The sequence below is a fragment of the Salvia hispanica genome, chromosome 4 (assembly GCF_029641045.1).
Source record: "Salvia hispanica isolate PSC_SH4W2 chromosome 4, Shi_PSC_v1, whole genome shotgun sequence".
Lineage (NCBI taxonomy): Eukaryota > Viridiplantae > Streptophyta > Magnoliopsida > Lamiales > Lamiaceae > Salvia > Salvia hispanica.
In genome coordinates this window covers 50,082,658-50,106,491 of record NC_142695.1, presented here as the reverse complement: position 1 = coordinate 50,106,491, position 23,834 = coordinate 50,082,658, and the positions used below count along the sequence as shown (strand labels likewise).

General features: G+C 36.4%; 6 protein-coding genes across 7 annotated transcripts; 3 read left to right on the top strand and 3 right to left on the bottom strand.

Moving 5' to 3' along the window:
• Positions 1-229: 229 nt before the first annotated feature.
• On the top strand, positions 230-1,624 carry LOC125197842 (oxoglutarate-dependent flavonoid 7-O-demethylase 1-like). The gene is made up of 2 exons (XM_048096357.2): positions 230-742; positions 1,291-1,624. The coding sequence occupies exons 1-2, from the start codon at positions 536-538 to the stop codon at positions 1,525-1,527; spliced, it is 444 nt and encodes a 147-aa protein (XP_047952314.1). The 5' UTR covers positions 230-535; the 3' UTR covers positions 1,528-1,624.
• Positions 1,625-3,739: 2,115 nt separating this feature from the next.
• Positions 3,740-8,121, top strand: LOC125199006 (mitochondrial adenine nucleotide transporter ADNT1-like). Its single transcript, XM_048097205.2, has 8 exons — positions 3,740-4,181; positions 4,406-4,454; positions 4,705-4,868; positions 5,144-5,181; positions 5,660-5,772; positions 5,867-5,980; positions 6,946-7,290; positions 7,696-8,121. Exons 1-8 carry the CDS (start codon positions 4,024-4,026, stop codon positions 7,777-7,779), a joined length of 1,065 nt encoding a protein of 354 aa, XP_047953162.1. The 5' UTR covers positions 3,740-4,023; the 3' UTR covers positions 7,780-8,121.
• Positions 8,122-8,180: 59 nt separating this feature from the next.
• On the bottom strand, positions 8,181-10,575 carry LOC125199014 (uncharacterized). Its single transcript, XM_048097208.2, has 2 exons — positions 8,600-10,575; positions 8,181-8,527 (listed from the first exon to the last, which is right to left on the bottom strand). Exons 1-2 carry the CDS (start codon positions 10,422-10,424, stop codon positions 8,385-8,387), a joined length of 1,968 nt encoding a protein of 655 aa, XP_047953165.1. The 5' UTR covers positions 10,425-10,575; the 3' UTR covers positions 8,181-8,384.
• Positions 10,576-12,642: 2,067 nt separating this feature from the next.
• Positions 12,643-12,975, bottom strand: LOC125199007 (RING-H2 finger protein ATL80-like). The gene has a single exon (XM_048097206.1). It carries the CDS (start codon positions 12,973-12,975, stop codon positions 12,643-12,645), a length of 333 nt encoding a protein of 110 aa, XP_047953163.1.
• Positions 12,976-15,309: 2,334 nt separating this feature from the next.
• On the top strand, positions 15,310-17,905 carry LOC125199000 (CMP-sialic acid transporter 1-like). 2 transcript variants are annotated; one of them, XM_048097196.2, is made up of 9 exons: positions 15,310-15,456; positions 15,597-15,680; positions 15,887-15,964; positions 16,058-16,101; positions 16,261-16,339; positions 16,492-16,661; positions 16,932-17,118; positions 17,230-17,307; positions 17,384-17,905. In XM_048097196.2, the coding sequence occupies exons 1-9, from the start codon at positions 15,406-15,408 to the stop codon at positions 17,525-17,527; spliced, it is 915 nt and encodes a 304-aa protein (XP_047953153.1). In that variant the 5' UTR covers positions 15,310-15,405; the 3' UTR covers positions 17,528-17,905. The 2 variants fall into 2 exon arrangements, with proteins under 2 accessions (XP_047953153.1, XP_047953152.1); XM_048097195.2 differs by having other exon boundaries at positions 15,311-15,456; positions 15,887-16,101.
• A 2,560-nt stretch (positions 17,906-20,465) lies between these two features.
• On the bottom strand, positions 20,466-23,233 carry LOC125199001 (ubiquitin-conjugating enzyme E2 28-like). Its single transcript, XM_089069648.1, has 5 exons — positions 23,210-23,233; positions 22,980-23,065; positions 21,697-21,824; positions 21,118-21,222; positions 20,466-20,887 (listed from the first exon to the last, which is right to left on the bottom strand). Exons 2-5 carry the CDS (start codon positions 23,047-23,049, stop codon positions 20,744-20,746), a joined length of 447 nt encoding a protein of 148 aa, XP_088925774.1. The 5' UTR covers positions 23,050-23,065; positions 23,210-23,233; the 3' UTR covers positions 20,466-20,743.
• Between the last annotated feature and the right edge of the window lie 601 nt (positions 23,234-23,834).

Below are 23,834 nucleotides of genomic sequence, written 5' to 3'. Positions count from 1 at the left end.
AAGAAATCCCACAAGAATATGTTGTCGATCAAGAACACGCCTTCCAGTCAGAAATGTGTGTTCCGATCATCGACATGAAGAAATTCTTCTCCTGCGGCAAAGCCAAGGCTCGCGAACTCCAAAAATTCCATTCCGCATGCAAAGAATGGGCATTTTCCAGGTTTTTAAGAATTATTATGTAGTTGAAATTAGTGGTACATGTGTCCAATATTGTTGGTTGCACTTGCAGCTGGTGAATCACGGGGTGGATGGTTCATGAGTTCTACGCACTGCCATTGGAGGAGAGGCTGAGATATAGAATTAGGGCAGGAGAATTCGAGGGTTATGGCCAGAATTTGATTGGCGATCACAAGGTTGAATGGGGTGATCGCTTTTACATGATCACCAATCCCATCCACCGGAGGAAGCCTCATCTCTTCCCCGAGCTCCCCTACTCTCTTAGCTAAGTATTAGTATAATTGAATTTTTTAATTACTAGTATTTTTGATTGCTTCTGGGATTGATTGCGGAAGCTCTGAAGATAGATGTGAACGAGATGGAAGAGATGTTCGAGGATGGGATGCAGTCAGTGAGGATGAACTACTACCCACCGTGCCCGGAGCCGGACAAGGTTATCGGGCTGATGCCGCACTCGGATGGAAGCGCCGTCACCATCCTCCTCCAAATCAACAAGGATGGAATTTGGATGCCTGTGAAGTTCTTGAAGAAGGCTTTGGTGGTCAATTTGGGTGACATTGTTGAGGTCAAATGGTCAATGCTTCTTTCATAACATAAAATATCAGCTTTCATTATCTCATCAATGATAAATATTCCATTTTTGACCAAACTCGGATTTAATTGGAGGGATAAACTGGGAGAGTAAAGTAGAAGAGTAATCTAGATCTATGTTTTGTTTTTTGTTAAAATTAAGAGGAAATGACTTAATTTAAATGGGACATTTAAAGGTAAATTGCAATTACGTGTCATAGATATATATAACGTTCTTTTCTGCTAAAAATGGATATATTATGTCTACATTTTACAAAATGTGCCAAGTTTGATAATTGATTGACCACACCAAAAATTAAACTTATTATTGTACATTTTATTTGAGAAGTAGAACAATACTAGTATTAAATTATTGACGTCGACTCATTCATACACGTTGATTAAGAATTTACAATTCCGGTCAATTTTTTGTGGACTAATTCGCTAAGCCTAAGATACCTTAATTAATCATTGGAACATTTTTTTTTTTCCAATCTTATTTACTTGGTTCATTGACAAACCTCGATCATTTGTGATTTGCAGGTGTTGAGCAATGGATTGTACAAGAGCATTGAGCATAGGGCAACAGTTAATTCTGAGAAAGAGAGAATTTCACTAGGAATGTTTTTCAACCCTAATTTTGATGCAAATGTGGGCCCATCTCCAGCTCTCTTGGGTAATCAGATGCCAATATTTAGGACTATATCAATGAAGGAGTATGTTAATGGCTTCTTCTCTAGGAGACTCCAGGGCAAATTTCTGGACACCATGAGAATATAAGGTCTCGTTGTGTTAGATTATATGGTTTTGAGTGAACTAAATAACATAAGTTTGTATTCGGTACGAAATATATATAATAGTAGTACTGTTGTTTTCACTCTTTATTTATTTGGTACAAATGTTTACATTTATGAGAAAGTTGCAAATGTTCAGAAGTAATGTTACTAGAACATACTCCATTCGTTCCAAGTCAATATAGACATTTCTGTTGGGTAGAGGATTTAAAATATTGATGTAATAAAAGTTAAAGTGAGAGAGAGTAAGTAGGAGGAAGAGAGAGTAAAATATGAGAGATGATAGAGTTTTTGCCAAAATAGTGGCCAAAATCAGCAAATAATGAAATTGCATATTTTAGTTTGTTTTAACAAAAAAAATTTAATAGTTAAATGGGTGAAACACAAATTAGTTCCAAACACACAATTTGAATTACTACATTCCAAAAGTTATTCGATTTAATATGCCGTAATAAGACTTTTGTATAAACTGATGTGTGTGCTAGTTTGGGCCTATAGGCCCAACAAGATTTGAAACGGTATTATAAAAAGTAACTAAGTATTTTTATTTGAATTCATTAAATCACCAATTTTTTTTATCTATATTATAAAGTATTCCCTTAAAAATCTTCTTACGATGTTTTTCTCAATGAAAATTAATTATTTTGGAATTAATCTTGTAATATCCATCCAGAACGATGTAATTTATCAATCATGTCAGTATCTCATATTGAATCACAGTTGACATTCTGTCGCAAAATTTCAGCCACACTTCTATTTTTCTGTTAATCATTTTTATTAAATTTTCCTAGTAAAATTTAAATTATATAATCATATTAAAATAAAACAAACAATTTATAAATCGTAAATAACAAGTCCAATAAAATTGAAAATAAAACCGACTTAGTGAATAAATAGAATTGCATAACTATAATCAACTAACCCAATAAAAAATCAATCCAAATTCAAAGGCCATTAAAAACTTAGCCCAAAGTAAAATATAAAAAAGTACTACTACTCCATCTAACAATACAATGCACATATTATCTTCCATAAAAGAAACACTTGCTGGCTACTGCACTGTACATGTGATGTGGAGAATTTATCTTGATTTGATTACTCTTCATCAAATCAATTAAACCTATGGAGTCCCCATTGAGTCCGATTAATCTATATTTTAATCCTTTTGTTTTTAATTTCTCTAAATAGTCAACGATCCCTTTTAGAATTAAAATGCACGACGACTATGTACTTAAGAGACAATTATTGATAAAATAAACAGTATTAATAGTCATTGGTCGCTATCACATGTTACAATACGAAGTACTGTAACTTATGATAGAAATTAGAAAATTTATTTGTGGACGAGGAATGTGACAAAAATTGATACACTGAATTTCGTTGACATCAAGTATACTATAATCACCAAACTAGTATCATATTATTATTATTATTATTATTATTATTATTATTATTATTATTATTATTATTATTATTATTATTATTATTATTATTATTATTATTATTATTATAATTATTATTATTATTTTTTGCATTTTCGAATCTTGTAGTACAATACTTCTTCCAAATTGGTAGTACATCCTATGTTGATTGAAAACCAAATGTGTTAAAGAGACCCTATCATTATCCCATTCCACCCACCCCATACCAATAAAAAAGGCCAAAACACTTATTATTAGTAATACACTAATTATGCTACTGAGTTATATGTGCACACAAAAAATGATGAAGTATTGAGTTTAATAAAATATCCATAGTTTTATTTTGGTGGATATAACAAACGAAATGATATTTTAGTGTTCCCACACAATTGATATCTACTCATTTTGATGAAATTTTGGTATCATGCCACGCACACTAATTAATTTGTGAAGGACTTCTTATACGCGATATACGTAAATTATCAAAATAAGTATATTAATAGATTTTTTCGTAATAGGAGTATAAAAAAGAAAGAAAAAAAGACGAGATCAAACCCTACTTGAGTAGATTATGCAAAAAGAAATCGCATTAGAATCAGAGATTATTGATTTAAGCAAGCTCGTAAATCATTATTTTATTTTATTTTTATTTTTATTTTTATTTATACGTGGATAAAATAAATAACGACGAAGTTCGTTGTGTATACCGAAAAAAGGGAAAATTATATAAAAAAGAAAAACACGAACGTATTATGGTTAAAGCACAATGTACAAGGAGTTGAAGCGAGACACGAGATTCTCTGATCTCAAGATTCGTTAAATTCCGGTGATGTCCAAGTAGCCGTCATTCACTCGCTCACTCTCTTTGTTCCGCCTCTCTCTCCCATTCATTCTCCACTCTCTCGCTTCCCGCCACCACCACCACCACCACCACCACCGTCCTCCGCGAGTAGAATGTTTGCCTCGATTCGATCTTCGTAAACCTAGGGTTTTTGTTGGTGGTAATTTCACTTTCTTATTTATAATTTTGGATCGATTCATTTCGCGGAGTAGTTGATTTAATGGCGTCTGAAGATGTGAAAGCGAACAACTCGGCGGTGTCCAAGATCGTTAATCTGGCTGAGGAGGCGAAGCTTGCGAAGGCAGAAATCAAGCCTTCTAAGTACCAAGTCTACAGCATTTGCAAATCTCTCATCGCCGGAGGCGTCGCAGGAGGAGTGTAAGTTTCTGATCTTTGTTACGTTGTGTTTATTCGTCGATAGGTTATCCGAATTTTCATTTTCTATGTTCCCTTTTTTATTCATCATTTTGAGACACAGAGCAGCCGGATATGTATGTGTATTCATGAGCAATGTACTCTGTTAGTTTGCAAACAATATCTAATTTGTGGAAAATGTTGACTTTGGTTTGATTGATTTGTGCTCTGCTGCTTGATTGTCACAGGTCTCGGACTGCTGTAGCTCCATTGGAGCGATTGAAAATTTTGCTCCAGGTTAGCCATGTTGAACTAAGCAGCATTCTCTTATCTCGTTCCATTGGTATTTTGATAATTTAACACTAACCTTTCTCAAAAGACATGCTCTTTTGATCATGTCTAGTGAATTATGTTTGGTTTCTTTGAGGCTATTTTTACTTTTTCCTTTTTTTTTTGCCTCTGCGACTGTTGACCGTCTCGAATTCATATATATGGAATTATCCATCATTGAGCTAATGTATCCTGGAAAACTAATGTTCTTTGACAGGTTCAAAATCCGCATAACATAAAATATTCTGGTACTGTTCAAGGTTTGAAGTATATATGGAGAACTGAGGGTCTTCGAGGACTGTTTAAAGGAAATGGCGCAAATTGTGCTCGTATTGTCCCGAACTCGGCCGTGAAGTTCTTCAGCTATGAGCAAGCATCCAAGTATGGTCCTACTATTGGTGTTTTGCATCTCCAGTGGTGTTTATGTGATGACAGGATGCTGCAGCCTTTATTTTCCTTGGATATCTTGCACTATTAGACTAGTCTTTTTGAAAGATATTACGTAACCATGAAACTCAGACTATGCCACTGCTTTATGTAAAAGAATAGCTTGGCTTATGCTTCATTGATGCCAGCATTTCATAGCTATCACTCATTAATTGATACACTGATCACCATACTTGCATGGATTGACTTCGTATTTTATGTTGGAATAGGGGTATATTGCATTTGTACCGGCAGCAACCTGGGAACGGTATGTTTTTGTTATCAACTTATCATGCACGTGGAATATTTCAAAGTTTTAGTTTCAGTATATTATATTACTGTATTTTTCGCTTTTTCTTGGATATTGATATGCTGGATCTCATTTTTGGGTTTAGGGTTTAATTATCAGTGCAATGAAATTGTAAGCAAGAAATTAATAATCAGAATGATCTAAAAATATACTCAGTTTTTAATCTATTATCACCAGCCATGTGTTGTAGCATATTGTCTTAAGAACTCAGCGATATATGTATAAAATAAAATGATTGTCTGCCAACATATAGGTTACAGTTATATTTGGGTCTGTACTTCCAGTTTAATTTCATTCTAAGGAGTTGGAGTTGTGAAAGCAGTGCCTGTTACTATGTAAACCACCGTCTTCCATGCAACTTGAAACTTCAGGGATGTATGAGTTGCTACTTGGCTACTTGCTAAATATGCCTGTGTTCTTTATCTTGGATTTACAGAGGACGCTGAATTGACTCCTTTATTACGTCTCGGAGCGGGAGCATGTGCTGGGATAATTGCTATGTCTGCTACATACCCGATGGACATGGTCCGAGGCAGACTTACTGTACAGGTAATGCAGGTCCTTTTTTTCCAATGAGCGTTCTTTTGGGAAGCTATTTCTTGTACTAGTATTCAGGTATCTGTTTGTTTATCCTCTTCTGCAGACAGACAAGTCCCCTTATCAGTATAGAGGAATGGTTCATGCTTTATCAACCGTGCTTCGAGAGGAAGGTTTCCGTGCTCTGTATAAGGGCTGGCTTCCATCTGTCATTGGAGTTGTAAGTTCTCCCATGCTAGATACTTTAGGTCTTACAGTAATAGACTGGCGATAATTTCTTTAATTTTTTCTGTCCGTTTATGATATAATGAAGGATTAAAGGTTTTATTTAATTCGAGACTTTGCATTCTATATTATAAGGGGGAAAATGTTATTTTACCCTTGACCGCTGCAATTGGCTATTAACGTAAAAAACCATTGCGTATCAATTAAAAATGATACAGTTGAACCAAGTCAACCAACTCTGTCTTAAGAAGTAAAATCCCCAGTTTCTAAAGAGCATTGATATTTGATATACCTGAAAGAATTACTAATTTCCTAGAATCCTTGTTTCTAGCTGAACTAGTTTCGTATTAATAAAGTGATAGAATTACAAATTTACTTGAATCTTTGTTTCTAGCTCAACTAAGTTTGTATTAATCAAGTGATAGAATTACGAATTTACTTGAATCCTTGTTTCTAGCTCAACTACTTTCGTTTATATTAAGTCATTAATTTCTCAAGCGGATTGGTTATTCCGTGCAAACCAAATCTTCTTAACTGCTGTTATTTTTTTTTAAAAATGATTAATAATTCTTTGAAATGATTTAGCTAATGGGCTGTAGGCAATGCTATCATGATAAGAATACATGATTGGTTAATAAAGTGATAGAATTACAAATTTACTTGAATCTTTGTTTCTAGCTCAACTAATTTTGTATTAATCAAGTGATAGAATTACGAATTTACTTGAATCCTTGTTTCTAGCTCAACTACTTTAGTTTATATGAAGTTATTAATTTCTCAAGCGCATTGGTTATTCCGTGCAAACCAAATCTTCTTAACTGCTGTTATTTTTTTAAAAAATGATTAATAATTCTTTGAAATGATTTAGCTAATGGGCTGTAGGCAATATTATCATGATAAGAATACATGATTGGTCCGGGTCCCCTTTCTGACATTGTTGGTTTGGCAACTTCTTTGCAGGTACCATATGTTGGCCTCAACTTTGCTGTTTATGAATCTCTCAAAGATTACTTGATTAAATCTAAGCCATTTGGTCTCGTTGAAGACAATGAATTGGGTGTAGTTACAAGGCTTGCATGTGGGGCAGCAGCAGGCACAGTTGGACAAACTGTTGCTTACCCTCTTGACGTCATTCGCCGCAGAATGCAGATGGTGGGGTGGAATAATGCTGCTTCAATTGTTACCGGTGATGGGAGAAGTAAGGCTCCCCTCGAATACAGTGGCATGGTTGATGCTTTCAGGAAAACTGTTAGACATGAGGGCTTCCGAGCATTATACAAAGGATTGGTCCCCAATTCAGTGAAGGTCAGTCTACTTTTACTTTTTATGCTTTTCTGATATTTCTTTTGATCACCTGAATAAGATAGAGCTTTTGGTTTAATTTTCCACTTTAATTTGGTATAGTTTTTCGTATTTTTCTAGTCACAATTATTATTAAAAGACTTAAGGGACAGAAAGAAAGAATCTCTTAGTGCTGCATCCTGCATGGTATTGGTGCTTGGTGCTCCCATAATCCCATTGTGGGAAGCAAGTGTCACAGCCTGTTACCTTCACGATGCGACCACCACTGTGGTCCGCGTATGCGATTTGTGTATTTTTTCTTCTGTATAATAGTGACTAACAACAGCAATATTCAATTCTTAGACAAATGTAACTTAGTAATAGTGAGTTGCTTGCTTTGCCTGATGCACACTTTCCGTCTCTATTCAGGTTGTCCCATCAATAGCCATTGCATTTGTGACATACGAACAAGTGAAAGAGTTGCTGGGAGTAGAGATTAGAATATCTGACTGATGCCAGCAGATAGAGCTCTAATTTTCATTCAATTTACAGTATGATTTTTGTTCGCTGGACGAGGATAATAATTTGATCTAAGACGTTTCTCTTTCGTGAAGAGAAGCGAACCCCTACATCACCTGCTTATAGGTTTTACTATGGATTTTGCCTTCATGGTAGTAATATTAGCTAATAATAAGAACAATGCCATAAACTAGCTGTTTAGGTCTATGCTTGATGAGTGAGTAAGTGAGTTAGTAGTATTTTTGTACATGGCATTTGCTTTGTTCAATAAACCTGCCTACCTTTTGGAATTGCTATATTTTGATTAAAAAAATTGGATGATCTCTTGTTTGAATTTTTCTCTGAGTGCCCTTGTGATTATGCATTTCTTTTGCTATTTGAAATTTGATGGAATATACGAAATCTGGTAATGGAGAAGAGTTGGCAAACATCAGGTGTACAAGTGCATTAGTCAGAGTAGCAGAACATCCTCAAACTTTGAGATACAGAAACATCATAAGTATGTTGGTATCGGACTTTGCTAATAGTAGAAAGCCTGATTTGCCTATCTAAACCTGTGTAAAATGGCGTCGAAACTGGCTTCCGATGATCCTGCTGTCCTAATTCAACTCGGAATCCGAAGAAGCACCTGGCCGCCGTCTTGATCTTGGGCTCGCCACAACCAGCTTGCTCTCAGAATTCATCCTCGCCGGCCGCCCAACGGGTGTGTGCGGTGGCCTCGACACCCTCCCTCTCGGCGTCCCTGTTACAAAACACGGTCAATATACATTCTTCTAGATTTTGATATACTACTCAGAGTGAAGGCGTTTCAAACCTGGCTTTGACTTGAGATCCAAAGACTTGCTTGTTGGTGGGAGCTTGTTAGCCACGGTCTCAATGGACGGCAGTGATCTCATCCTCCTCTCCTTCAACGCCGCCCATGAGTCGTCCACTGTCAAGGCGGGTGCCTCCTCGCCCCCATCACTACCCGACTCGGAGGTCTCCCTCTGACTTGCACTGGCCCTCTCCCTCTCCACAACCCTATAAGCAAACATCTGGTATGGTATCTGTGACACCACATGCATCTTGTCGGAAGCTGCACATCTCGCCACGAAGGTGGCCTCCACATCACTGAAGTCCAACGGAGGCAGCGGCACCCCTTCCTGCTGACCGTAGTCAGGGTTCATAGCCAAGAAACGCTTGGTATAACGTATGATCCTACATATAGAAGAGAAGCTAGGCCTCTGAGCCGGATCAGTGTGCCAGCATTTCTTGATCAGGTTAGCCAAGAACTTAGGCGTATGAAACGGGAACAACGGCCTCTCCCCGGCCCTAATGTTCCTGCTCATCTTGTCCCCTTGAAGATGAGCATCTTCGAAAGGTACCTTCCCCGTCAAGATCTCAAAACACACCATTCCAAAACTGTACACGTCGCATTTCTCAACATTCCCTTGCGTCTCCTGACCTAAAACCTCGGGTGCATACCATATATACGGCAGCTCCCCTGAGTCTGCAGGCGTGCTCTGAGTAAGCCTCCGGATGGAGGCATCCAGGCCAAAACCTGTGATCTTGGCCTGGACGAATCCCTCCCCCGTCCCATGAGACCGTGGCTTGATCAAGATGCTGGAGGGACTGAGCTCTCCATGAGGGATCCTCCTCGAGTAGAGATACTCCATCCCTCTGGCTATCTGCAGCATCAGGTCAACAGCCACGGGGATGGAAAACGGGACCTTCTTCTTGGGCCCACAAAGCTCCTTGACATAAGTGGAGAGGTCCTTATGCATCAATTCCATAACCAAGAAAAACTCCTTCTTGTCCGCATCACAGAAGCCACACAGAGTGTGCATTATGTTGGGATGGGAGAGGCTTATATCCGCGGCGAACTCTTTCTGCAGCTCCTCAACACCCTCCGTGTGGAAGTGGCGCAGAGCGAAGCTCTCGCCTAGCCACTGGATCTCCTTGAACTGCTTCCCGGTCCCTAGTCTCCTCCTAATCTTGTAGTCCTTGGAGTTCACCAAGATGGTGCTAGGCAACATTGTGTCGCTGAGAAGGATGTCAGAAACCTTCGAAGCCAAGCCACGTTCTCGGAGATTCTTGAGAATGAAAAGCCTGTCCTCATCCCAGACAGACTCCATTCTGCTGCAGAAATCCTGAGACACCAAATATTGTTGCCCGAACATCAACTGGAAGATCCTCGGATCCTTCAAGCCCTTGTGGTATTTAAAAGCGTAGACGGTCTTCTTCCTCTGCATATCGTCGTGATCATTTCCTGCGATATGTCCGGCCATCTCGATGGCCTCCACTGCAGCAGGGAGGCAGCTGAGGAGGTTGTGTATGTGGAACTCAACGCAGTCGGAGTTGTGATACAACGTGATGGATTTGGCCATGAAATCCTTGGTTTCGAGGCACATCTTGACGTAGGATTCGCATTCCTTGTACACTTTGAGAAGCTCCTTCAAAGGCTGTTCCAATATCTTCCATTTGGCGTTCTTCTCCTTGTATTTGAGGTTGGTTTTCATCATCTCTGCGATCGTCGTGTAGCCGGAGGCGAGCATGTCTACGAGAAGAGAGCATTGCCTTTGATTGTAGAGGTTGTTCTGGAACACCATGAATGCGTTCAAGCTTCCCACAACTTCCCCTGTTTGTCTGAATTGCTCCATTTCTTGAATCTGAGATGAGGGAACGAGAGAGGGGAGGTTATATTAGATTAGATGAAGGGATTGGTGTTGTTTCATGGGAAGAGTGATGAATTTGCATGCAGAAATTTGATGATTGTGAAAGATAGATCCAAGAGAAAACAAACACTTTGTTTTCTCTTGGATGGATTTGAATTGGAAAAAGAAATGCTTTGGAATGATTTTTTTCCAATGATTTTTTACTCCCAACAAATCGGAAACATGTTTGGTTCTATTATGGTTTGTTTTGTTTGAGGTAGATTAAAAGGCCACTTTCTCGCTCTCTCAATTCTTTAAAAACAGAATGGATATTGAAAGCCATAATTTAGGTAGTAGCGTATGAAAATTGAAAAATCCAAGGGGAATTAAAAAAAAACAGTGATAATTTGGAATATGGATAATTATTATTCAATTATGAATTTCGGTCAAATTTTTTTAGTTTCTAAGATTCAAAATAAAATATTAATAAGAAGTTTTAACTTTTTGCAAGTCACATTCGTGCTATTCCGGTGAAGTTAATGGTGATGTGGTAGTCAAAATATCCTACATTGATAAAACATCTGATGAAAACAATACCTCGTCGTCTCATTAATGAGAAAAAAATATTACTATTACTTGTAAACAAAAACAATACGGTTTTGAACACATCCGAGTCATTTAGCCAGTCATAGCATCTAAACTACTATTTACATCCAGTTGAAAATTTTGTCAAACCAGTTTGAATTTATCGAACTATTTTCCATATTGCTTCTTTTTCTCTATATTGTTGTCTAATTATATTGTGTCGTTGTTGTTTCTTAATTACAAATTGTAGGAACACATCTTGATCATATATTCACACTAAAAAAATTGAGTGAATAAATTGTGTACATCAAACAAGATTATGCCAACATAGGGGGCAAGTGCAATACAAACAGCGTGGAACCGGTGCTCGCAGTCGGGTATGGTTGTGCGTCGCTCCCCGGCCAAGTACTCGCCTAGGCAGATGACGCAGCCGCCGTCCCCTCCCTCCTTCTCGGTGCACGTGTTAAACGTTAATCTGGCACAAGCCACCGCGTGCTGCGGCTCTCTAGGCATCTCAGAAAAACAACAAGGGCAGTGTAATAACACCATAAAAGTAACAGAAAATGCTAGCATTGATCCAATATAAAAGTAATCGCCCAAGTCCATTGTAATTTTATTATATGTTTTATGATTAATTATAATCTCCTATAACTGTATTTGTGCTTAGGGATGTGTTGTGCCTTAAGAGGAGAAATCATGCATCACATTACTATGCATCTACAAGGCCAGTGATAAATAATTCAATTTGTGCTTTTAAATTTGATAAGTTACCCTCTTTAAATTCTTGTAAATTAGATCCTATTGATAATTGTAACAATTAGTGAAGTCGGGGATCTCTATTTCCTTCTATATTTTATTCTTGTACGGTAATTTTTGGTGAAGTGTGGTTAGGATGTGAAAAACAAAAATCGGCAATAATTTTAAAATTAATGTAAATATAATACACTTTTAATTGCGTCTCACATGCATTATCCTCGAAATCCCACAAAATTATCATCATACGAAAATTTCAGTCCTCTAAAGGGTATGGTTGTGTAAAAGGATAGTACTCTGTTACTTAATTATTTAACCCTCCAAACAAGGATCTTTATTTTATTTAATAAAAAAATCAATAATCATCAAATTAGACCTATGTGAGAGAGGTTGATTCTACAATGGTCGCCCTCTTTCCCATCCATACTAATTCCGATGAAGTCAATTATAATATGGCACCCGGAATAAAATGACATTGTTTAGTAATACTCAAAGCAACATAATAAAGAGGAAAATATACTGTTATTAATTTTGAAAACAACATCGATTTTGTCATTTTGTGTATGTGTGCCGCTTAGTTAGCCATATCCACTTAAATTAATACACATAAGTGGAATGGTCTCATTAAAATTAATACACATAAGCGTTGGAAAATTAAAAAATAGAATATTCGTGATTTAATACTCAAATTGTTATAGAATATATCTAGCTATTTTCCATATTGTTTGCTTAATTTTGTTCATATTGTCATGGTTAATAACATATCATTATTGTTTCTTTATCAATGCCATAACCTAATTTAATTTCACGTATACAAATATTGTAGGAGCACATCTTTATCATATAGTCATACTAAAAAATTGAGTGAACTTTGTACGTACATCGATCAAACAAGATAATGCCTGCACAAGGGGCAAGTGCACTTAAGCTTGATCCACTCCATTACACATTCAGCATGGAACCGGTGCTTGCACTCAGATATGGTTGCGCGCCACTCCCCGGCCTTATACTCGCCTAGGCAGATGGCGCAGCCGCCGTCCCCTTCCTCCTTCCCGGTGCACGTGTCAAACTTCAATCTAGCACAAGCCATCACGCGCTGCTTCTTTCCCGGCCCCACAGAACTCGTCTCCGAACAACAACAAATTCGAATGCCTCCCGCAATAAAAACAAGAACCACTCCTATTAAACACCCAATTGCAAACCAATCGATGAAGTCCATTGCAATTTTATTCAAGTGGAGAAACCATGCATAACATGACTTATATAGGTTATATATACAGTAATTGTTGTTTCCTTGTTGGGTTTCCTACTTCTACAAGGTTATGATAAATAATTCAATTTATGCTATTAAATTTGGTAAGTTACTCATCATCGTCAAATTAGGACCTATATCCCACTATAAAATAACAAGATACGGTAAATTAAACATAAAAGACCCATTATATTTTATTCTTATATGGTAATTTTGGGTGAAGAGTGGTTAAGATGTGAAAAACAAAACATTAGTATTAAAACTAATTTAAATATAATACACTTTATAATTGCGTCTCGCATATATTATTCTCGAATCCCAAAATTATCATGATATAGATATCACGAAACTTTCAGTCCTCTTAAAGGGTGTTAATTTTTAGAAGGATACTCCATTATTTATTTAACCATCCAAACTAGGATCTATATTTATTCAATAAAAAAAATCAATAATTATTTTTATAATACTGATTGTGCTTCATCATCAAATTAGAGTTATGGGCCCATGGCTACATTTTCACTATAAAACAATTAACAACGATGATTTTACATTGTTGGATACATATTAATCCCAATTAGTAAATCGTGGCTAAGTCACAATGATGCAAAATATAGGGGTTTCTTCTCCCTACTCCCAAATCAAGTGGTACCATCGTCCATCGCAATTGTTCCCGTGAGATAAAAAATCATGAAAATCAATCGAACTCGTTCAGTGGTCCGTTGTTCCGTTCATGGACTGCAAATTTACCAGCCCGCTATAGGTTTTACTATTTCAGGCAATTTTCATAAATCGGTCATAACTTTTATTATGTTCATACTCCAACTGAGCCGTATTACACCCACACAAAAATCTTTCTAAATTGTAAACATTGATAGCCTTTAGGCATATTAAAATCCATTATTTGAGTTATTTTGCATTCAAAACTCATAAAAAAAAAAAACAATTAATAGAATGTTAGACAAAACATGCTCCATTTTCTTTTGGGCTTGGGATTTTAAGAAATTTGTGTTAATTGAGTTAAGTGAGGAGAAAAAAAAAATCTTCACGCCGAACCATGGCGTCTGACTTGTGTCTAGGTATCTTCCTGCCGAACCATGGCGTATGCCATCTAAGGCTGTGAAGAACTGGTACAATCATTGTTTGATTTAAATATTTAATGACTTTTGAGCACTCCATTGATTCGGGTGTTAAAAACTTTGTTTGAAGCTGATAGAGTTTATATCGTGATTTGAGTAGTATAACATGTGAAATTCAAAGTGGAATTGAGAAATAAATAGTGATAATTTGGAATATGGATGAGTTAGGTCTTTGGTTAGTGCTATATATAAATTTGCAAATAACATATTAAATCATGATCTTTCAATTTGTAATTATTCCACCCGTGCTAATTCCAATGGAGTCAATCGTAATGTGGCAGCGAAAATTTCTACGATATTGTTTAGTAGGAGTAATACTTAAAACATCATCATTTCATTACAATAAAGAGGAAATATATTACTATTATTATTTAATTTCAAAAACAAGTATAACACGTTTTATATAAATATGTATCGCTTAGTTATTATTATAGTTAATACATATAAGTGGCACCTCTTTAAACGTTAATACACATAAGCGTTGGAAAATTTGGCCCAATTGTGAAATAGAAAGCTCATACTATGATATAGTAATATTCTATTTTCATATTCGATCAGAATTTGACCAAATTTCATTATTTGTATATAACTAAGTTATTTCCGCTCGCTTCTTTTTCTATATATTCTCATGTTCAATTACACGTCATCATTGTTCCTTTATTAGTGCCATACCCTAATTTAATGAATACAAACATTAACAAATACCCCGGCTGCGTACTCGCCTAGGGAGATGGCGCAGCCGCCATCCCCTCCCTCCGTCCCGGTGCACGTGTCAAACTTCAATCACAAGCCGAACAACAAGAAGTTTGAAAACCTCCCACAATAATAGCAAGACCCACTGTTATGGAATACCCAATAGGATACCAATCAGACCAGTGCATTGTAATTCTATTTCTCTATAATCTAGTGTTTATTTATTCCATGACTTGAATCCTCCTAGTCCTAGGTTATGTAGTCCTACTATGTCGTTGGGTTTCCCTACTTCTACAAGGAACGTGTGTTAAAATTTTGAAATTACGACCTATATATCCAATATAAATTATTGACAAGATTTTTTTAAAATTATCATAAAGGTTAAAGAGAATTACTGCAAATAATATTTTTAAATTAATGCAAATAAAATATTCGCGGCACAATTACAATAATACAAAGTATAGGGGTTTCTTTTCGAAACTCTCAAATCAAAGGGGTGCAATCGCAATTGCTCACGCGAGATCAAATCCGCTCCGAATCCAATTTCACAGTGTGAAGGGAGAAGAAGATGCAGTGGTACGTCGTCGCTTCATTCCTCACCGTTCTCACAAGCTCTCAGGTTCACTTTCCCTCACTGGTTACAGCTCAAGCTTTTAAATACTTGTTCCATACGGACTTGATTTTGTGGATTGGTTGAAAATTGCCCCCAAAAATGTGATTTTGGATTGAGGGTTTGTTCGTTTTGGTTGAAATTGGCAGGGTATATTGACGACATTGTCTCAGAGTAATGGGGGGTACAAGTATGACTATGCTACTGTGCCTTTTCTTGCTGAAGTTTTTAAGGTAAGTGCATTCATTCTTAGAAATGTATGGCTACTTGTGTTAGCAATCTTTCGATTTTTGCTTATTGATAGAGTAAAAGTATGAAATTAGAAGATCAGAATATTTTCTTGGGATTATACTATGTGTGAAGTTTTAGTGCTTTTATGTTCATTACTTTAAGTTTATGCAGTTTCATTAACTAGTATCATGTTTCTGGTTGGGTGCAGCTAATTGTGTCTAGTTTGATGCTGTGGAGAGAATGCCAGGCATCGCCTCCTCCTAAAATCACGACTGATTGGAGAAGTGTACGGTTGTATCCGATTCCGTCAATCATATACCTCATTCACAACAATGTGCAGTTTGCCACATTGACTTATGTTGATACCTCCACTTATCAGATAATGGGAAACTTAAAGATTGTTACGACTGGAATACTGTTCAGGTGCTTATTATTATTCACTTTCTCTCGTTGGTTCGTATACATATCACTTATCATTATCAAGAACTGAAGCTGCTTCGTTTAATAGGAGCTATGCGCAGATTTCTCTTATGTAGTTGTTGATGCTCTACAATTGGCATATAATTTCATTTCCCGTGTTAGGCTATTTTTGAGGAGGAAGCTTTCTAATTTGCAGTGGATGGCTATCGTTCTATTGGCTATTGGAACAACCACAAGCCAGGTACGTCGGTTTTACTTACTCTTCTAGTTTAATTTAAACCACAATGGCGAATGGGAGTTGAATTATGATCACTAGCCTTACTCGTCGCATAGCTTTTCATGTAAGCATAACTTGCCTTGTAGTCTGAATCTTATTGTCTAATGATGGCACAGGTCAAAGGTTGTGGAGAAACTTCTTGTGAGTCGCTCTTTTCGTCTCCAATTCAAGGATACATGCTGGGTGTATTATCAGCTTGTCTCTCTGCTCTGGCTGGTGTGTACACGGAATTCTTGATGAAAAAGAACAATGACAGCTTATATTGGCAGAATATTCAATTATACACGTGAGTTTCTTTCTCTGGTAGCCGTAGTACCAGACCAATGTTTCTACATACACGAGATTAATATAATTATTCCATATAAACTGCCGTAGCAGACTGGCAACATATTCATATATGAAGCAACTATGATTCATTGCTGTAGTAAAGGGGGAAAGTGGAGATGACAAAGGGTTTTCTATTTACATTTTATTTCTTCATTTGTGGGTATGGACTTAGATTAAGAGCCTTTTAAGGGTATTTGTTTATTGATGCGATGTAGCGAATGCCTCTCAGATTTGGTGCAATATTCAACATGGCCAAACTGGCTACTGATGATTTCAGAAGTGGATTCGAGAATGGTCCATGGTGGCGACGCCTTTTCAATGGATATAGTGTAACAACTTGGTTGGTAGTGCTAAATCTTGGTTCAACTGGACTGCTAGTATCGTGGTTGATGAAGTATGCAGATAACATTGTTAAGGTGCCTATTACTTCAATCTTTATTTGGCTAAATTATCTGAAAAATGTCATTTGATGTACTTAGTTTTAAGAATATGGGAGCAATTGCTTAAAATAATTTCCTCATTAACAGGTGTATTCAACGTCGATGGCCATGTTATTGACAATGCTGGTATCTGTGTACATTTTCCATTTCAAACCGACTCTTCAGGCGAGTTTTACATTCTCTCTGATTTTCTTCATATCTTGTGCTTCCCACTTTCGTCTTACATAATCAACTCATGCAGCTCTTTTTGGGAATTGTGATCTGCATGATGTCACTGCACATGTATTTTGCCCCTCCAACCGTGCTTGTGGACTTGCCTCTGACGACAAAAGCATCACCTGAAAATCTGGATGAAGTTTCTGCTAATCGAAGAACAGCTTCCTAGAGTTCAACTTCAAGTGAGCCTCAATCCTCTCGAATCATCCCTTTTTTCATTCAGGAAATTGCAGAGAGGAATAGTTTCCAATCCTCAGAGGATGGAAAATGTAGAGTCGCAACCTGTAGAAACATGGAACTAAGACAGAATCACCACATGATTTTTTACAGGAGCAAGTTAGTTAGTTAGTTAGTTAGCTGTATTAAAAACTTGTCTGAGTACATGATCGTGAAAATTCTTGCTATCCGAGTTCATCTTGTTAGACTCGAGTGTACGAACCATATAAGAACATCCGTTCCAAGTCTATATCGGTGTATAGCCACATCTAATCTTGTTATACACTACTTTGGAATATTTTGTAGTAGTTGTTACACAATTGTTTATACAGCTCCTTTTTGTGTGTTTGTGTCTATGTGAGAGAGAAAGAGTGATATGTCTTGGTGGGCAATTACGGGGTGATTTCTCCGTCAAGCACCACCACCGGTGGGGGCGGCCATAACAACCGACAACGAGAACTGTGCCACCATGTGAGGAGTGCCTCCTTTTTTTCTCCCAGGTACAACCAACTCCATTGCAAATTGCTGCTGCATTATAAATGGCCTCCAAAAAATGTGTGGTGCTTAATTTTGTTGAATTCATATAAAGAAGCAAGTACATATACCATATGCCCTACATTCAAGGGCAATCTCATCAAATTATTTGCATCAATTCTATTGGCTGCCCATATTAATTATTGCTCTCTATACTAAGATTTGTGGACAATATCAAGAAAGGGTCACCTATTATTGGAGGGAGAGTTTTCCCCTAAAATCCTTTAGTCCACAATTCATGAACCAAGATAAGGACCTTATAATTTATAAATCTATAATTAGGAATACTAATGAAATTATAAATGTGATATTGTATATAGGCTTGAGTTTAGATGTCTGATCTGATCATTTTACACAAACTGGGTATCATAGATGCTATATTAGATGAAAGGGGTGTGTTATATTGCTAACTATTTAAATTGTTAACTCATCAATGTTGTGTATTAAAAATGTCAATACGGGAACATTAAAATGTCAATATATAATATCAACACATTATATTGAAGTTCAACAAAATTATGTGTTGACATTTTAATATCATCGTGTTGACATTTTTAATACACTGCATTAATGAGTTAACAAGTTAGCAACTTTAGAAAGTTAGCAACTGATCACACCCCTTAGATGAAATATATCGGTTATAATACCAATGACTTGATAGATACATCGAAAAAATCCCTCAAATGTAACGAAAAATTCCACACACGAAACGACAGATGCATTGAACGTTTCATCTTAGCTAACAAGTTTAAGCATTTCTTTGTGCTAATTAGACGGCTAATTTGACTATTAATTGGGATGGTTACAGTTTTTTCCAGCTTTCCTTTTTCACTAATATCAAAGTCATTTTGTATACTTATTTTTCAATTTTGAATGTTCTTTGCAACTTCATGTAAACTCGGATTAAATAATTCTCACAGATACTTGTACAAAATAAGATAAAATATTTTTCGGGTAAAAATAAAATTTAAGATGAAAGATAATAATTTGACAAAGCAAGAAACCTTAATATCTATATGCAGTATATTTTTATTTTGGGGAAAGTTGTTCAATTTGTTTCCCATTTATGACTCATGTGAATTGCATTTGCCCCCCAACCTATGTTTCATGCACGTAAAATGACGTTTAGGGTCAATCAAAGGCCAGTACAAAAATTGACAACACTATAATTCATATCGAAAATTTAAGCGTTTTTTCAAAAATAAATCTACATTTATTTCCTTTACCTAACTGTTCACATTGTTTGTTGACTATAAATAGGTCCAAAATGATCTCTCATTTGATTCTAAGAAGGGTAGTCAAAACTTAGGAAGAAAATAAAATGATGGGAGGAGGGATTGAATCTCTACCCCCTAGAAATGTTGGTGGTCTCGGTGGTGGTGACGGTCGTCCAAATGGGCAGGTGGTGAGCAACCGGGGCGGGTTCCAAATGCCGTTGCACTACCCGAGATATAATAGAGCGGAGTACGAAACTATGCCGGAGTGGAAAGTGGACTGTTTGCTAAATGAGTATGGGCTACATGTGAGTGGGGATGTGGAGCATAAGAGAAGATTTGCAATGGGAGCATTTTTATGGGGTTTTTGAGGTTTGCTTGTGTTTTGTGTGGTTTATGCTTATTGTGTAAAATTCAGTAAATGTGTTAACAATAATGTAGTAATTGTGAGTGCCAGTGTGGGTCGTGCATCTAAGAATTAGTTCGTTAATAAAAATTTTAAGTGACACTCTTCTCCTATTTCTACTAAATCTATACTCCGTCCGTATCTGTTCCATGTTAATAGAGCCATTTTTCTATTTGGAAAGTTCCAAGTTATTTAAGTCATTTTTATTTTTGGCAAAAAGTAATTCTTCTTCTTACTCTATTCTCTTTTCATCTCTCTTACTTTTTTCACCATCTATTCAACATATTACACTCAGAAATGCCTCTATTAACAAAAAAAAATTGAGGGGGTAGTATTTAGTACTCCTAGTATTTTTTTTCATTAAAGTCACCACCACCCTTGAACAAGACATTTTAAATGGCTATATGGTCTCACTCACTTGTTTTGTCCATAGTCGAAATTCTAGGTTTAAAAGAGAACTGAACCTGAATCAACTTATATTTTTCTTCAGATTAAAAAATTTATAAAAAAATCCAGTTTCCAAATACTACTAATCCAGTTCCCTGTACCAATATCAATATGCAACAATTTAACATCATCCCAATACTAATTTAGTGACTCTTTCAAATTCTAATAAAAATCATTTTGAGACGATAAAAGCAAGTGGGTACAAGCTCGACCAAGAATGGCGCAAGTAAAATTGGAAACGAATGACATTTGAATAAACAAGTAAAGATCACAAAAAAACAAAGAAGAAATAGGTTCACACAGATATGTTATAGTAATAACTAGTGAGTAAATTGATCAAACAAGATCAATGAACCAAATCCAGTTTCAGATTAAAAAAGAAAAGAAAAGAAAAGATCAATTGACGAAATCCAGTCATTCTTGAATACACATTCCATATGAACAATTCAAACCACCATTGCTTGACAGTTTCAAGCTCTTCTTACCAGGGTCCGAACCAAGAACATGGCCAAGAACGATATAATTTGTACATAAATGCAAATCTAAGCCATCGGGAGGGCATCTCAGACTAACCCATCGCGTACTTCTGGGTCCAGCTCCTAGCAGTCTGCTCGTACTTGGACCTATCTGTCTTGTACATGTGTGCGATTTCAGGCACCAGAGGGTCATCGGGGTTAGGGTCCGTCAAAAGTGAACAGATTGAGAGCAACACCTGAACATACACATACTATTATTTAGACTCGCTTAAAACTGAAGGGAAGTCTTGTGTAACACAGACTGATTGAAACACAAATGTTGTATGAGATGATTGAAGAATTTGTTTTTGGAATACGGAATAGAGCACGATTGCATATCAGTGTGTTGAATGTTGTTTTGATTTCACAAGATATTTATCATCCGGCTAAATGCACCACAGTAAACTAGTAGAAAATGTAAAGATACCTTGGAAATTGTCAAGGCAGGACTCCACTGTTCTTTCAAGATATCGAGGCAAATGCTCCCATTGCTGTTAATATTGGGGTGAAAAACTTTCGTCCTGAATGCCACCTGAAAAACACAACCAACAATATAACTCCTGATATTTTGAAGCAGATAGTATGACGTCAAAGGGTTAAATAACAACCTTCCAGTATACATTAATTCAGGTTCAAATAAACAAAAACAAGAAACCATGAATAAGAGACGATACTTCAAATTTCAATAATTCCCTAAATTATTTCAACCCATTACTAGACATGGCAGACAATTATTGCACTGCGATGAAAATTTAAGATAGACTTCTGAGTTCTGATAAAACTACTTTCTCTTAAACTATACATCTTTAGCAAAAGAATTGTTCAACTACAGTCAGATGAAGTTGATATGATAATTTTTGTGCAGCAGTTCATGTCACCAAATACAAAGATGTGAATTCATCTTTGTATTCAAATGCAGCAGAGTATCAGAGATTCAGAGTACGATCAATTGGAATTAAACTAAGAGTGAGTTGATAGATCCACAAATGATTCAAAAATGCCATACCTTTGGTGGTTTGAATGGGTAATCAGGGGGGAAATGAATGGTGACTAAAAACACTCCTCCTGCATAAGGACTATCTTGTGGACCCATTATGGTGGCTTGCCAGTGAAACATGTCTTCACCAACAGGTCCTGTCGACAGAAGGAAGGAAGCTTAAGATAACAACTCCATTAATTGAAAGAATAACATAAATACTCGCAATTGCAAGTGACAAGCATAATCAGGGTAATTCTGAACAATGATTGTTCAAACAATACGGCTGGTATGAAGTCTAAACCGGCAAACAATAACTCATAATGCTTAACTGGAAACAAGAACTTCCAGCAGAAAATCAGGAAGAAAACCATACACAGTTAGTTAGATAACTACTTAGAAATATCCACTTCATAATCCAATGCTTCCCTGAATCAGAATCATAACCAAACGAGCAAACTTGAAAGGGTAGTAAACTGGTTGAAACACCAAAGAAGATACAGTAATTGCTAAAAGCTAGAAAATGAATCAAAGAAATGCCCAATTCCTTGACGTTGAACTTGAGAAGATTAACAAAACCCTCTCTGGCTAGTTCTCTGGTCTAGTCACTGGACAGGTAAAATACAGTATGCATCATAATTTTGGTACGGCTCACTACCAGCCTCTCTATTTGGACACAGATATCCCCAGCTTCTCGTGAATCAACATGTTTAGACGGACATCTGATTATTGACATGTGAGAAGTGCCAAAAATGCAAATTCTTCAATTCATAAAAGTTATGCAACATAAGCCTCTACAAATATAACTGAACTCGCGGGACAAATTTATCAACTGGGCACAAATTTATCAAAATCCCAATGTCACTAGATAATATACAGAAAGCCCCAAATTACTTTCTTTTTAGCCTTTCCCCTTTTCAATAAACATCATTGGCAATATCACCACAAAATTAGGGCCAGAACTAACACCAACCATTATTGTGCACAAAAGAAGAAAGTAATCCCCAAAAACTTTTTATTTCTTTTTTTATATGTAACAGGAAAATTCGAGACCAAAACTACAAATCACTCAAGCCCACGTGAAAAGGGAAAAAGAAACTTGCCAAACCACCACTAATCGAGATGCCGGCCCACAGATTAGCACCACCAAGAATGAATTTTGCCAGTAAAAATGGATTGAAACAACGAAATCCGACAAACCCACAAGAAAAAAATATACCCACATGCAAACATCGATATTTCGCAGATCAACCAACACACCGTGCAAAAACATAAACAAATCATAAAAGGAACAAAATTGGGCGAATAAACACCTGCGCTGCAGGAAGTGGGCGGATCTTTCTGCAAATCCTTTAGCTCCTTCAAGATCCGTTTCGAAGCCATTGTTCAAGAATCAGATCTGCCAAATTGAATTCAAGGGCAAAAAATGAAGCCCACAAACAATGAAGAGAAATTTAAGACAACCCAGGTTGCGTATATATAAGAACGATCGAATTCGTTGAAAGAAATACAGAGAGAGAAGGAAAGAAGACTTTTTTTTACTTTTTTTTTTCTCCCCCTAATTTCCTCTGGTTCAGCTGCTGCTTCTTCTTCTTGACGCTAACGAGAATATAGTGCGACTTTTTATTTGTTTTCCTATTTCCTACGTATTTCCTATTTCCTATTTCCTATTTTCCTACTCCATAATTTTATATATGCAATATTGCCTTTTTTGTAATTAAGTAGTTATAATTAGATATGATAATCGTGGTGATTCGGGATTTTAATTACGATGATTTGGTGAGTGGAGTCTTCCAAATATAGCATTTGAGGATTATCAATTTTTGACTGTCGTCATTGTATACGTAGACTAATCAAACTGAATTTGCGAAAGAAAATGTGATACTACTCTATTTTTTGTATATCATATACTCTATATACCTCTAGTAGAAATAATTCATATTCATTAAAAAAAAATTCTTTTTTAAAAAATCTTTGTTATTTTTAATTAGTCTGCTTCTATAAGACGCATGGAATATTAATTTAGCAAATTGAATTATTCAGTGAAGAGCCACATATTATAATGCGATTGACAACCTTCATACATCAAAATTTAGTCCCTAGCACTTAGAACAATGTCTCCTCAGTACTCCTACTACAGTAGTATCTAGTTATCTACATATTTTTAC

Bases quoted from the DNA above. Each gene is read 5' to 3' on its own strand.
- LOC125197842 (XM_048096357.2), top strand. From the start codon at position 536: ATGGAAGAGATGTTCGAGGATGGGATGCAGTCAGTGAGGATGAACTAC. The intron at 743-1,290 runs GTCAAATGGTCA...TGTGATTTGCAG, and splicing joins ATTTGGGTGACATTGTTGAG to GTGTTGAGCAATGGATTGTA.
- LOC125199006 (XM_048097205.2), top strand. From the start codon at position 4,024: ATGGCGTCTGAAGATGTGAAAGCGAACAACTCGGCGGTGTCCAAGATC. The intron at 4,869-5,143 runs GTATGGTCCTAC...ATGTTGGAATAG, and splicing joins AGCTATGAGCAAGCATCCAA to GGGTATATTGCATTTGTACC. The intron at 5,182-5,659 runs GTATGTTTTTGT...TTGGATTTACAG, and splicing joins CCGGCAGCAACCTGGGAACG to AGGACGCTGAATTGACTCCT.
- LOC125199014 (XM_048097208.2), bottom strand. From the start codon at position 10,424: ATGGAGCAATTCAGACAAACAGGGGAAGTTGTGGGAAGCTTGAACGCA. The intron at 8,528-8,599 runs GTTTGAAACGCC...GTTTTGTAACAG, and splicing joins GGATCTCAAGTCAAAGCCAG to GGACGCCGAGAGGGAGGGTG.
- LOC125199007 (XM_048097206.1), bottom strand. From the start codon at position 12,975: ATGGACTTCATCGATTGGTTTGCAATTGGGTGTTTAATAGGAGTGGTT.
- LOC125199000 (XM_048097195.2), top strand. From the start codon at position 15,406: ATGCAGTGGTACGTCGTCGCTTCATTCCTCACCGTTCTCACAAGCTCT. The intron at 16,340-16,491 runs GTACGTCGGTTT...ATGATGGCACAG, and splicing joins TTGGAACAACCACAAGCCAG to GTCAAAGGTTGTGGAGAAAC. The intron at 17,308-17,383 runs GCGAGTTTTACA...CAACTCATGCAG, and splicing joins ATTTCAAACCGACTCTTCAG to CTCTTTTTGGGAATTGTGAT.
- LOC125199001 (XM_089069648.1), bottom strand. From the start codon at position 23,049: ATGGCTTCGAAACGGATCTTGAAGGAGCTAAAGGATTTGCAGAAAGAT. The intron at 21,825-22,979 runs GTGTTTATTCGC...TTCTGTCGACAG, and splicing joins GCCCACTTCCTGCAGCGCAG to GACCTGTTGGTGAAGACATG. The intron at 21,223-21,696 runs GTATGGCATTTT...TGTGTTTTTCAG, and splicing joins ACCCATTCAAACCACCAAAG to GTGGCATTCAGGACGAAAGT.